Source organism: Symphalangus syndactylus, chromosome 18, assembly GCF_028878055.3.
Source record: "Symphalangus syndactylus isolate Jambi chromosome 18, NHGRI_mSymSyn1-v2.1_pri, whole genome shotgun sequence".
Lineage (NCBI taxonomy): Eukaryota > Metazoa > Chordata > Mammalia > Primates > Hylobatidae > Symphalangus > Symphalangus syndactylus.
This window is the reverse complement of record NC_072440.2, coordinates 55,564,819-55,579,311: the sequence shown is the minus strand read 5'-3', so window position 1 is coordinate 55,579,311 and position 14,493 is coordinate 55,564,819. Positions and strand designations below refer to the sequence as shown.

Here is a 14,493-nt window from a genome sequence, read left to right as displayed (position 1 = left end):
CATCACACCTGGTTAATTTTTTGTTTTTTTGAGATGGAGTCTCACTCTGTTGCCCAGGCTGGAGTGCAGTGGAGCGATCTCTGCTCACTCCAACCTCCACCTCCTGGGTTCACGCCTTTCTCCTGCCTCAGCCTCCTGAGTAGCTGGGACTACAGGTGCCCGCCCACCACCACGCTCGGCTAACTTTTTGTATTTTTAGTAGAGACAGGGTTTCACCGTGTTAGCCAGGATGGTCTCGATCTCCTGACCTTGTGATCCGCCTGCCTCGGCCTCCCAAAGTGCTGGGATTGCAGGCGTGAGCCACCACGCCTGGCCACACCTGGCTAATTTTTTAAAAATACTTTTGGTAGAAATGGGGTTTCACCATGGTGTTGGCCAGGCTGGTCTCGAACTCCTGACCTCAAGTGATTTGCCCGCCTCGGCCTCCCAAACTGTTGGGATTACAAGCATGAGCCACTGTGCCCGGCCCATTTTTTTTCTTTGTATAGACAGTCTCCAACTTATGATGGTTCCACTTACAATATTTTGACTTTACCATGGGTTTATCAGAGTACTAAATGCATTTTTGGCTGGGCACGGTGGCTCATGCCTGTAATCCCAGCACTTTGGGAGGCTGAGGCAGGTGGATCACGAGGTCAAGAGATGGAGACCATCCTGGCCAACATGATGAAACCCCATCTCTACTAAAAATACAAAATTTAGCTGGGCGTGGTGGTGCATGCCTGTAGTCCCAGCTACTCAGGAGGCTGAGGCAGGAGAATCACTTGAACCCGGGAGGCGGAGGTTGCAGTGAGCTGAGATCGCACCATAGCACTCCTGCCTGAGTGACAGAGCGAGACTCCATCTCCAAAAAAAAAAAAAAATGCATTTTCAACTTATGATGGGTTTATTTATTGGAATGTGCCCCATCATAAACTGATGGGCTCTATATTCTACAATACCTACTAAAGAACTGTACTTTACCATGGCTTTCTTGATATTTGTTTAGTTTGAGCAACTAAATAATTGGCTCTTTTATGTTTAGGGTGTGTTTAACTAGTAAGTATAGAATCAGCAACTAATAGTCACATTCTTATGTTGAAGAGAGAAATGTAAGATTATTATAATCTGTTTCAAGAGTCTGTTATGCAGTTGGGGAGATTATGTAACATGGAAGTCCTCAAACTTTGCTGCCTAGAAGCACATTACAACCCATAACAATTAAATTAAAATCCTTAATAAAGGTAGGACCCAGACATTATATCTGGTTAAATGTAAAAGGGTATAATTCTGCTGTAATCGATCTAACCTTATTCTTGGTCTCTCCCATACCTGAAGCCTATACATACTCTGGCACAATGAACAGGCAGAGGTAAGATGATTTAGACATTTCAGTAACTAAGGTAAATCGCTTTATCCACTGAGTATTTACAATCACTTCAGTAATATCCCAAACTTTGCTGATTCTTGGTAAGTCACCAATAACAAAGAATGACAGTAGGCAACATGAATTAAAATGGCTACTGTTTACTTAGGGAAACATTTCTGTAATCTTCCTGAAAGACTGGAGGTCCAAGACGGAGGAGAACCAACTCACCAAAACCATATCAACAGTTAAGCTAAATTTTCCTGTAAAGTTGTATTTACCTATCTTTTTGCCAGAACATAATCCAAATGAGTCATGCAGATCCTCTAACATCTGTTACTAAGGAATTACTGTGTCACATAATTTATACACCCAAAGGCTTATCTGTTTATTAAGTCATCTCTTCAAAAACCTCCATTTTGTGAAGATCAGAAAGAAAGGCTCAGGTACAGAGTAATTTTACAAGGAAGAAGAAAATGGTAGTATAAGGTAGCACAAAGTTCCCATTTGTCCCTTATTAATTGTAGTACACTTATGTTATTTATTTGCTCTTTCAAAAATTTCCAAATGAGAAACCAATACTATGGCTTAGCAGCTTTGTAATCCTCTATCCTCAAATCTCTGTAATGTAATGTCACTAACAGGAAAGTGATGAGGCATTGTGGAGGATTAAACTTTTTTCATTATCGAAACTATCAACATTTTAAAACTGGGCTAAGTCTTTTTGTTAAATGAAGAACAAGTTGGGAAAGTTAATATACAACACTAAGTAAATCTGTCACAGTCTCATCATGACAAGTAAGATCATCCAGTTTTATCAAATAATTTGCATTTCAGAGTTACGAAAAATAGTCAAAGAACATCAGTTACTTCACTACAAGTGGCTTAAAACAGTGTACACTTCTTAGTCTTTCACTTACATTAAAAATTTTTCACCAAAAAAAAAAAAAACCCTCAAAAAACGTTATTAAACTCCCACCTCCAAACTTGAGTTACCTGGAGACAAGGAACATAATTTCTTATGTTCTTTATTCTTAATCTTGGAGTCACCTCTGCTCTCACTTTCTATTCATACTCTATAAGTTTTGTAATGTGTTTTCATGCCATGTCAAAAAATGTAGCCTTACAATTACGCAGTGCTTCAAACAGAAGGGTCATCCAGTGGTCAGAGAGGTCTCAAGTGACAACTGATAGGAATTCTCAACAGGTTACTTACCCGCACTTCTAAAAACAGAGGCTCTAATAGCAATAACTGATTAAATAAGCAAAAACAAAAACAAGAGCCATAATGAAAACACTAAGAATTTTAGTTCTCAGAAAACAGACCTTTAGGGCTCTAAGCCAAGTAAGTAAAATGGAAATTTCAAAAGTTCCATCATGGCTGGGCATGGTAGCTCATGCCTGTAACCTTAGCACTCTGGGAGGTGGGGGCAGGCAATCACTTGAGCCCAGGATTTTGTGACCAGCCTGGGCAGCATGGCAAAATTACATCTCTACAAAAAAATACAAAAATTGGGTGAGTGTGGTGGTGCATGCCTGTGGTCCCAGCTACTCGAGAGGCTGAGGTGGGAGGATCGTTTGAGCCCAGGAGGTAAAGGATGCAGTCAGCTGAGATTGTGCCACTGCACTCCAGCCTAGCCAAGAGTGAAACCGTCTCAAAAAAAAAAAAAAAAAAAAAAAAAAAAAAAAGCCCATCATGAAGAAATAAGGGAAAAGTCAACATTAAAAGTAAAATGTCTCTTCCTCTTATTATTATTTTTTAATGAGGGTCTCACTCTGTCACCCAGGGGCTACAGTGCAGTGGCATAATCATAACTCACTACAGCCTGAAAATCCTGGGCTCAACAGATCCTCCCACCTCAGCCTCTTGAGTTGCTGGGATTACAGGCATGAGCCACCGCACCACCACGCCTGGCTTTTCCCCTTATTTTTAACAGCTCAAAGTTAACAAAAGATTGAAGAACATTCTTTGTTCCACATCTAGAGGATCTTTACATCCCATCTAAGACATTAGATCAGGTTTGTCTGATCACAGCTTTGGCGTAATATATTGTTTCAAAGTCAATTCAGATTTATTTATTTTTATTTTTTTTTGAGGCAGAGTCAAGCTGTCGCCCAGCCTAGAGTGCAGTGGTGCGATCTCGATTCACTGCAAGCTCCGCCTCCTGGGTTCACACCATTCTCCTGCCTCAGCCTCCCGAGTAGCTGGGACTACGGGTGCCCACCACCAAGCCCGCCTAATTTTTTTTGTATTTTATGTAGAGACGGGGTTTCATCATGTTAGCCAGGATGGTCTCGATCTCCTGACCTCGTGATCCACCCATCTCGGCCTCCCAAAGTGCTGGGGTTACAGGAATTTATTTATTTTTTATTTTTATTTTTTTTTTGAGACGGACTCTTGCTCTGTACCCAGGCTGGAGTGCAGTGGCGTGATCTCAGCTCACTGCAACCTCTGCCTCCCAAGTTCAAGCGATTCTCCTGCCTCAGCCTCCAGAGTAGCTAAGATTACAGGTATGCGCCACCATGCCCAGAGAATTTTTTTTTTTTTTTTTAATTTTTAGTAGAGACGGGGATTCACCATGTTGCTGGTCTCAAAGTCCTGACCTCAAATGATCTGCCTGCCTCGGCCTCCCAAAGTGCTGGGATTACAGATGTGAGCCACTGCACCCGGCCAATTCAGATTAAATAGCTTTATGTCTTGCTGTCATGGCCTCCCTACCTTACAATGTATTTCTGTATTTAGAACATGTGACATTTTAATGAAGATTCACTGAACATTCTGTGCTGTTACGTAAGAAGTCTTAAAAGAAAGAACAGATTACTAAGCTTTTACTCCTGGGGACCAATTCACATAAAACAAAAATATAAAAATAGCAGCAGCCTCTTTTTTTTTTTTTTTTTTAAGACAAGGTCTTACTGTTACCCAGGCTGGAGGTCAGTGGCGCAATGTCGGGTTACTGCAGCCTTGACTTCCCAGGCTCAAGTGATCCTCCTGCCTCAGCCTCCTGAGTAACTGGGACCACAGATTACTTCCAGTTAATTTTCATATTTTTTGTAGAGACGGGCTCTCACTCACCATGTTGCCCAGGCTGGTCTTGAGCTCCTGGACTTGGGCAATCTGCCTGCCTCGGCCTCCCGAAGTGCTGGGATTACAGGAGTGAAGCCACCGCACCCAGTCAACGTTTTCTTTTTAGTCTTACTCTGTTGCCTAGGCTGGAGTGCAGCGGCACGATCTCAGCTCCTGGGTTCTGCAACCTGGGTTCAAGAGATTCTCCTGCCTCAGCCACCTGAGTAGTTGGGATTACAGGAACCCACCACCATGCCTGGCTAATCTTTCTATTTTTACTTTTTATTTTATTTATGTATTTATTTTTCCTGAGACAGAGTCTCTCCCTGTTCACCCAGGTTGGAGTGCAGCGGCGTGATCTTGGTTCACTGCAACCTCCGCCTCTTGGGTTCAGGCAATTCTCCTGCCTCAGCCTCCCGAGTTGCTGGGACTACAGGCATGTACCACCATGCCTGGCTAATGTTTGTATTTTTCATAGAGATGGGGTTTCACCATGTTGGCCAGGCTGGTCTCAAACTCCAGACTTCAGGTGATCCACCCATCTTGGCCTCCCAAAGTGTTGGGATTACAGGCGTGAGCCACCACGTCCAGCCTCAATTTTGTATTTTTGAGACAGGGTTTTGCCATGTCACCGGGCTGGAGCCTCTTTTTTTTGAGATGGAGTCTCGCTCTGTTGCCCAGGCTGGAGTGCAGTGGCGCAATCTCGGCTCAATGCAACCTCTGCCTCCTGGGTTCATGCCATTCTCCTGCCTCAGCCTCCCGAGTAGCTGGGACTACAGGCGCCTGCCACCACGCCCAGCTAATTTTTTTGTATTTTTTAGTAGAGACGGGGTTTCACCATGTTAGCCAGGATGGTCTCGATCTTCTGACCTTGTGGGCCGCCCGCCTTGGCCTCCCAAAGTGCTGGGATTACAGGCGTGAGCCACCACGCTCGGCCGAGCCTCTCTTAATAATTACTGTCATAATGAAGAGCAGGCTTTCACTAAAAGAAAAAGAGCTATTTTGGATAATACATTACTTACAACTTATCATATTAGAAGAATAATGTCTACAAGTAGCCTCGGAACCATTCTAACAATCTAAATCATTTTTAATACAAAATATTTCTGTTGTTGAGAGTATCTGTCTCTTTGGCCTCACTGACATAAAATGCAAAGGAGTAATTTCGAGGGCTCAAAAATATAAAACTAGCTGGGATAAACCATGAGTTTAAATATGCACAAAGAAGCAGAGAACTATGTCTTTTTTGTTTTGGTTTTTAAATAAATGAAGCCAGAGGGTTTGAGTAACTTGCCCAAGGTCCCTTAGCTTGCTATGACAAATTGGATAGCAACAACAGGTAACCCTTATATAATTCTTATCATGTGCCCTTCTAAAGACTTCACTTAATCTATTTAAACCTCACAACAATGCTATGAGAGGATTATTATTACTTCCATTTCACAGACATGGAAACCAAAACAAGAAGTAGTTTTCCCAAAGTAATAAAGCTGGGATTCAAGCCCAGGCAGTTTGCCTCCAGGGTCTGTATTTTTACCAACTATGCTGTCCTACCTCTTAGATGAAGTCCCTGATTGCTTTCTGGTGCTTTTCCGTCTGTAATATAGTGCCTTTTGAGTTAATGGCCAGAAGTATTCATAGATAGAACATGTTATACTTGGTGTTTTTTTTCAAGCAAACACACAAAGATACATGCATTAAACTCTTCAGTTAAAAAGTGAAGTAGAAAAGAAACATAAGTAGATAAAAGGAATATAACAAAATAAATGTAAAATAAAATACAAATATAACTTTGCTTTGGTAGTAGGAACTAAGTAAAAAACTAAGTAAAGGAATATATCAAAATAAATATAAAATAAAATACAAACATAACTTTACTTTGGTGGTAGACCTAAGTAAAAATCAGGTTGACAAACGCTCAAAGACCTATTACAAAAATTGGCTGCATCATGATGTCTATATTGATTGTATTTTTTTGTTTCACTTTTTTTTTGGTGGGGGCAGGGGTCACATCAATTACAAATTATTCTGCCACCTCAAGCAATATTTTACCTTCTGAGACATAGCTGCTGCTGAGCTGAGCTCCTATGAACTTAACTTTTCCATCTGAAGAAGCTTTGGCAAAATTCCAAAGCCCATCTACACTGGTAAATTGTCTAAGGACTCATTTCCCTTAAGATTTATGCCAACAAACCTCTATCATTACTTCTCAGACTTTATATATATATATATCTGTCAAGAAAAAGAGCTGTTTTGGATAATACATTAGTTACAACTTATATTAGAATAACATCTACAAGTAGTCTTAGAAGGATTCTGACAATCTAAATCATTGTTAATGTAAAATATTTGTATTGTTCGGAGTATCCATCCCTTTGGCTCCACTGACACAAAACACACAAAGGCTCCACTGACATTTTGTAACTTCGAGGGCTCAAAAATATAAAACTAGCTGGGATCAACCAGCTAGTTTTACATTTTTGAGCCCTCGAAGTTACAAAATGGAAACAGATCATTGCTTTGGACCCTTATAACCAAATGCGCCTCTCAGATCACTATTAACCTAAAATAAGAAAATGGTGAGTGTTGAAGAAATTACAGAGAAGTAATTTTCCACCCAACATGATGAGGAAGATCCACAAAAAATACATTTCAGAGTATAACACAGTAAACATCCACACCCACATATACAGCAGGCAGATTTCCCAAAACAGTACTTACTCTTAATAAATTGATTTTAGCTGCAACCCACTTCATTAATTTCATATCATCCCTGTGTGTCACCTCCCACAATATGAAAACTATTCTAACAAATTATTAACCTAAAAGCTTCCAAGAGATAGTCTTTAAATATCCTAGATTAAACAAACAAAAACCTATGCTAAAATCCGAAGCTTCATGTCAAAAGAAAATGACAAAGATTCATTTTATTCAAAATACTTAAATATTACAATAGACATTAGATGACATTCCCTCCAGTAATCTTTTATGGAATCTGAAAGTAAATCTTTCACAAGAAGTATTTATCATGTGACGACGGAGAAAGTAAAATACAAGCCTTACCACAGTGGACTTGCTCTGCCCTTTCCAGGAGACAGACTTACTTCCAACGTAGCAACACAAGCCCAGGAAATGAAAGAGAACGAGGAGGGAGGGAGCAAGGATGACTCAGGGAGAATCACAGCACATGAACCAGTCTGTGCCCTCACCGGGCTGCAGGGCAAATAAAAGTCAAAACTGAAACTAAGAGGAAACGGTGATCAGACTTAAGGAGAGGGAAAAAACCCACACTCTTCAGAGATGAATGTGAAAACCTGGCATTTGTAAAAATGCGACATTTTCATAAAACACTTTCACATCATTATTCTTGTGAGACAGAGAAGCTATTCTTCCCTTTTTGTAGTTGAAACTGAGGTTCAGAGAAGTTAAATGAATCCTTCCAAAACACAGGGCTAGTATTTGGCAGAGCTGGGGCAAGAAACAAACCTTATGATTTCTAATCCTTTTCTCAGTTCATCATTCGCTGGGTAAAAAGGCAGTGAAAAAAAAAAGGTAGAAAGAGAAAACAGGCTGGGCAAGGTGGCGCATGCCTGTAATCCCAGCACTTTGGGAGGCCAAGGGGGGAGGACTGCTTGAGGCCAGGAGTTTGAGACCAGCTTGGGCAACATAGTGAAACCTCTCTCTGGAAAAAATAAGCCAGGTGTGATAGTGCATGCACACCTGTGGTCCCAGCTACGAGGGAGGCTGAGGTGGGAGGATCACTTGAGCCCAGGAAGTTGAGGCTGCAATGAGCCATGATCACGCCACAGTACTCCAGCCAGGGCAACAAAGCAAGACCCTGTCTCTAAGTCCTAGCCATTTCTGTTAATAATTCAGAAAACAAAATATTATCTTTCTTCTTCAAATCTGTATGTCCAAAGCCTGCCTGTTCCTAACTGACTATGTGCTACCACTCCATTCACCCAATAAATTATGGCTGCTGGCACCACGTCCTCTGCTGCAGGTTTTCAAAAGTAGCTGCACTTTGAGAAGTAGGCAGTTTGTTTCACTTGATGTTGTGTTCAGGTGATTAATGACAAATACATTCTCCGTGGAAATCATACCACAGGCTTTATATAACAGACATGCAATATCACGTGGTCAAATGATTCTCTTCTGGAAGGGTTTTAAGAGCTGTCAATGTAATGTTCAGCACACAGTATCTTAAGGAGATTCATGTTGATGGCTTATGTCACAGGATACATTTTCACCAACTGGCATCAAAAAAAAAGCAATTATCAGCCGGGTGCGGTGGCTCATGCCTGTAATCCCAGCACTTTGGGAGGCCGAGGCGGGTGGATCAAGAGGTCAGGACATCGAGACCATCCTGGCTAACACGGTGAAACCCCGTCTCTACTAAAAATACAAAAAAATTAGCCAGGTGTGGTGGCGGCCGCCTGTAGTCCCAGCTACTTGGGAGGCTGAGGCAGGAGAATGGCGTGAAGCCAGGAGGCGGAGCTTGCAGTGAGCCAAGATAGTGCCACTGCATTCCAGCCTGGGCGACACAGCGAGACTCCATCTGAAAAAAAAAAAGCAGTATCTTGGTTTTTTGTTTGTTTGTTTGAGACAGAGTTTTGCTCTTGTTGCCCAGGCTGGAGTGCAACGGCACGATCTCCGCTCACTGAAACCTCTGCCTCCCTGGTTTAAGCAATTCTCCTGCCTTAGCCTCCCAAGTAGCTGGCATTACAGGTGCCTGCCACCACACCCAGATAATTTTTTTTTTTGATCAATCGAAACCTTTAATGCTCAGTTTTCACAAACACAATCAAGTCTATCAAATTTCCAGATTCACAGGAAAATGTGCCCCCTAAAAAAGTGTACATTCCTCAGTTTCTCCTATACTTTTTTTTTTTTTTTTTTTTTGCCTATCTTTCAAAACTGAGCACTGGGTATTTTTAACATAAGCCATGTCATATGCACAGTTTAACTATGTTTCACGAATAAACAAAATCTATAATATTTTAGTAACTCATAGTATATTTATAGAATGAAAAGTTCTCTATCAAAATACACTTTTCACTGGGAAAAATAAATGAAATAGACATATGGATCTACACAAAGTAAACATTAACTTTGGTAGATTTCAGTGTAGTTCATAACAAGCATATTTGCCCTTATTCCCCCAGAGCTGCTCAACTACCAAGAATTTTTAAAATATTTTAACTGAGATTTTATTATGTTGACATTTGTTCCTCATTCCACATCATCTTCAGCCACACCCAGATAATTTTTGTATTTTTAGTAGAGATGAGGTCTCACCATGTTGGCCAGGATGGTCTCAAACTCCTGACCTCAGGTGATCCACCTGCCTTGGCCTCCCAAAGTGCTGGGATTATAGGCATAAGCCGCTGCACCCGGCCTAATATCTTAGTTTTAAACACAAGCAAATGCAGAGCTTAGACCGAACAATGTGAAATACAGATTGGACATTCAAATTAAGAGATAAAACACATTTGAAATATTAATGAAAGCCAGGTGCAGTGGCACATGCCTGTAATCCCAGCACTTTGGGAGGCCTAGGTGGGTGGATCACTTGAGGCCAGGAGTTTGAGACCAGCCTGCCAACATGGCAAAGCTCTATCTCTACTAAAAATACAAAAAGTAGCTGGTCAAGGTGGCACACACCTGTAATCTCAGCTACTCAGGAGGCTGAGGCACAAGAATAGCTTGAACCTGGGAGGCGGAGGCTGCCGTGGGCTACAATCCCGCACTGCACTCAAGCCAGGATGACAGAGCAAGACTGTTTCAAAAAAAAAGTATTAATGAACTAGTTATCCACGCAGTAGATCTTTTCTTTTGGCACAGATACTGGAGTTGAGTAATATACTTACTTTCTCTGTAACAAATTACAATCACCAAACAAACCTTGATGTACTACTACATCATCATAAAACTGAAAGTTGAGAAGGGAGTGCATAATATTCCCTGCATTTTTCTTCCCTTGTTGTAAAGCACCATATGGGATAAGTGGCAGTTAACCTGGGATGTCTCCTGGCTATCACACAAACCATACACTACAATGGCCAAAGGTTTTAAAAAGTACTAAAGTAGGAAGACAACAATCACAATAAATTGTCACAATTCTTATTTTTAAGAACAGCTCAAAGAATATTTTCATTTTCCTAAGACAAATGCTCAGGATTTTATTCAGTAAGCATTTACCAAGCACGTAAACCTAGGATGTTCGATATTAGTATCCATAGTAATTAAATTTACATATTTTAAAAATTAACTCAAACCCTCAGATGCATAGTGGCTAAAAAACAATAATGAGTAGTATACTTTATGAAAAGTACTCTCTCTACAGAATCACTGACTGTTGGGCAAATTACAACAAATAAACTTAAAAACCATTTCTAGGCCCAAAGAAAGAAAGAAAAAAACCCTGGAGCAAGAATGGAAGTGAAAAGACTAAAGTAATAAACAGTGAGATTAAACCAAGGAGATGAGTGACATCCGCATAAATGTCACTTCCTCAGTGCAGCCTCCCCTGAGTAACATAAACTCTGACCCCCACATCATGTGTGTCTCCCTGCGTTGTTGTCACAGCATGTAACACCATGTAGCATATGAAGATACACTACATATCTTCACTGTGGTCTCTCTCCATCAGAGTGTCATCTATCTCGGGTCAAGGAAACGCTCTGCTGATAGCTTTCTACTGAGAACCCAGAACAGAGCACAGTATGCAGCAGGTGCTCAATACACAGCTGAACGATGAATGACTGCTTAGCACAAGACAAGTTGAAATAAAAAGATAAACTAAGATATAGATACAAATGCTGGGATGTATATACTGATATTTTAAAGAATAAGAGGAGAGGCCAGGCAGTGGCTCACGCCTATAATCTCAGCACTCTGGGAGGCCGAGGCAGGCAGATCACAAGGTCAAGACCATCCTGGCCAACATGGTGAAACCCTGTCTCTACTAAAAATACAAAAATTAGCTGGGCATGGTTGTGCATGCCTATAGTCTCAGCTACTCGGGAGGCTGAGGCATGAGAATTGCTTGAACCCAGGAGGCGGAGGTTGCAGTGAGCTGAGATCGGACCACTGCACTCCAGCCTAGTGACAGAGTGAGACTCTATCTCAAAAAAAAAAAAAAAAAAAGAAAAAAAGAATAAGAGGACGGAGGAAGGGAGGGAAGGTTCAGTTCAGCTAAGTAAGACAAGACAAGAAATCCTAACCAGAAGCTATAATCAGGTCTCAAGCATATACATTTATTTGGCAAGGATTTTCATTAATGTCATTTTTAATACAGAAGAATTTCAGTCTTCAACCCTTCAGGAAAGTTTAAAAATATATATAGTTCATCCAAACTATTTAACTACTAGAAAAAAGAAACACGGCCGGGTGTGGTGGCTCACACCTCTAATCCTAGCATTTTGGGAGGCCAAGGCAGGAAGACTGCTTGAGCTCAGGAGTTTGAGACCAGCCTGGGCAACACAGAAAGACCCTGTCTCTTTTTATTTAAAAATAAATAAATAAACATTTTAAAAATAAAAAAAAAAGAAATAAGTACATTTCTAAGTATGATGTGGAAGGAAGCCCATATTGTACAATACGTCTATATTTAAAACTACCAAGTATTATTGCGAGAAATTAAAGATATCCTTTAATATCAAAGGGATATTTGACATTTGGGGCTAGATTATTTAAAAAGAAAAAAAATCATAGATTTTAGGACAAAAAAACACTTTTAGAGACAAAGACCATAACTGTAATAACAAAACATTCAATTCACCAGGGGTCAATAAGTACAACTTTTAGTCACCTACAATTGACAGAACTAAAGGGAAAATGGAAAATCTACCACCATAGTAGCAAATCAAACATGAATCTCTTAGTAAATAATTAGACAAAATAATTGGAAATGACTGAAAGATTTAAAACACGTAATTATTAAGACTGATTAAACGTAAATGGACACGTACAGACTTCTGCACCAACAATTAGAGAATATATGTTCTTCTGAAACATACATAAAAATATATATGTGTGTGTATATATATACGTGTGTGTGTGTGTGTGTGTCTGTGTGTGTGTATATATATATATATATATATATATATATATATATATATATATATATAGTTGTTGTTGCTCTGTTGCCCAGGCTGGAATGCAGTCTTGGCTCACAGCAACCTCCGCCTCCCGGGTGCAAGTGATTCTCCTGCCTCGGCCTCTTGAGTAGCTGGGATTACAGGCACATGCCACCACGCCCAGTTAATTTTTTGTATTTTTTTTGTACAGATGGGGTTTCGTCATGTTGACCAGCTGGTCTTGAACTCCTGACCTCAGGTGATTCACCCACTTCAGCCTCCCAAAGCACTGGGATTACAGATGTGCACCACTGCGCCCAGCCCTATATATATATTTTTTAAATTGATCATGATAATAGGCTATAACTCAAGTTTCAATGCCATGATGGTCGTGCTTTCTGATGAAAAATTAAATTAGTAATTGAAAACAAAATTTTTTAACCTGTAAATATTTGGAAATTAAAAAATACATTTCTTAGTAATTCAAGGGTCAAAGAACATATAAGGAAAATTTATAAACAACTGAACCAACTGAGTAATAATAATAATTACATATCAAAAAGTATGGGATAGAGCACGGCACAGTGGTGGGCACCTATAGTCCCAGCCTGTGCTCCTGGCTATTCAGGACCTGAGGGAGGATCACTTGAGCCCAGGAGTTTGAGACCGAGGCATGCCATGATAGTGCCAGCAATTAGACACTACACTCCAGCCCGGGTAACACAGCAAGAACCCATCTCTTAAGAAAAACAACAACAACGAACCTAATTTTTTTTCAAGAAAATATTTTTAATATATAACAGCTCATACCCAGCCACCTTGCTGAATGATGTACTCTGCCGAATAGTCCTCCAGATATGTCACGCCAAACTGCAGCAGTGCACTCAAAGGTTCTTGACCACGTCTTGTCAATTCCAAAAACATTTGTCGTAGCAAAACCAGAGGCACCAAAATCTTCAATGCAAAGATGAGAGAATAAAAAATCACACTGAAATTCTTATAATGTGTTTTATATGTTCAACTACTAGAAAATTATACTTAAATGCATCATTAAGGTATTTTATTTTCATTATATAAAGGAAATAAAACAGTAACTTCTATTAGGATTTTTCTGAATACTGCATGTAGGTTTTATACAATAGGGTAGGGAGGTAGAAATAGTTATTGAAAATAATTAGGCATGTGTATGCATGTATGTGTGTGACAGAAATAACATATATAGAAGGAAATTCACTGATGCATTATTAATTAATTTCTTTTTTCTTTTTTTTTTTTTGAGATGGAGTCTTGCTCTTTTGCCCAGGCAGTGGCACAGTCTTGGCTCACTGCAGCCTCCGCCTCCCAGGTTCAAGCGATTTTCTGCTCAGCCTCCTGAGTAGCTGAGATTATAAGTGTACACCATGAAGCCTGGCTAATTTTTGTATTTTTAGTAGAGACAGGGTTTCACCATGTTGGCCAGGATGGTCTCAAACTCCTGGCCTCAAGTGATCTGCCCACCTCGGCCTCCCAAAGTGCTGGGATTATAGCCGTGTGCCACCAGGCCAGCCTGAAGCATTATTTATAATAGAAAACTAGAAAAACAACCCAAGAGGGACTAGTTAAATAAATTATTGTCATCCAGTAAAATATACAGTTGTTAAAAAGACTTAGATTGCTTACTACCCACTCAACACAATTTACTTTAAGTGAAAAAAGGCAAGTTATAGAAGAATACATACAGTACCATTTGTGTAATAAAAACATATACACATATATATGTCTATATAATCCTACAGGATCTCCAGAAAAATACGCAAGAAACTGGTAATAGTGGTTGCCTAAAAGGAAGGGAACTAGGTGACTGGCAACAAGGATGAGAGAAAACTTTTATTTTTCAAAGCATATCTTTCTGTACTTTTTTGCATTTTGTACCATGTGCTTTTATTATTTGAAAATAAGAACTTTTAAAAATTAAGAGCTATCTTGTAAAACTCATCAAAAGTCAAACATAAAAGATGCCA

General features: G+C 40.0%; 1 protein-coding gene across 12 annotated transcripts in view; it reads right to left on the bottom strand.

The window, feature by feature from the left end:
* BCL2L13 (BCL2 like 13) overlaps positions 1-14,493 on the bottom strand; it is a 107,419-nt gene that overhangs the window by 13,833 nt on the left and 79,093 nt on the right. For 7 of the 12 annotated variants that reach the window (XM_063623297.1, XM_055253246.2, XM_063623304.1 and 4 more), the window contains one exon: positions 13,304-13,447. The exons of 2 other annotated variants lie outside the window; for them this stretch is intronic. In XM_063623297.1, the coding sequence (XP_063479367.1) occupies positions 13,304-13,447 (144 nt within the window). Of the gene's footprint in view, positions 1-7,475; positions 8,971-13,303; positions 13,448-14,493 lie in introns of those variants that run through there. 3 more of the 12 variants (XM_063623303.1, XM_055253249.2, XM_063623301.1) reach the window with 3 other exon arrangements.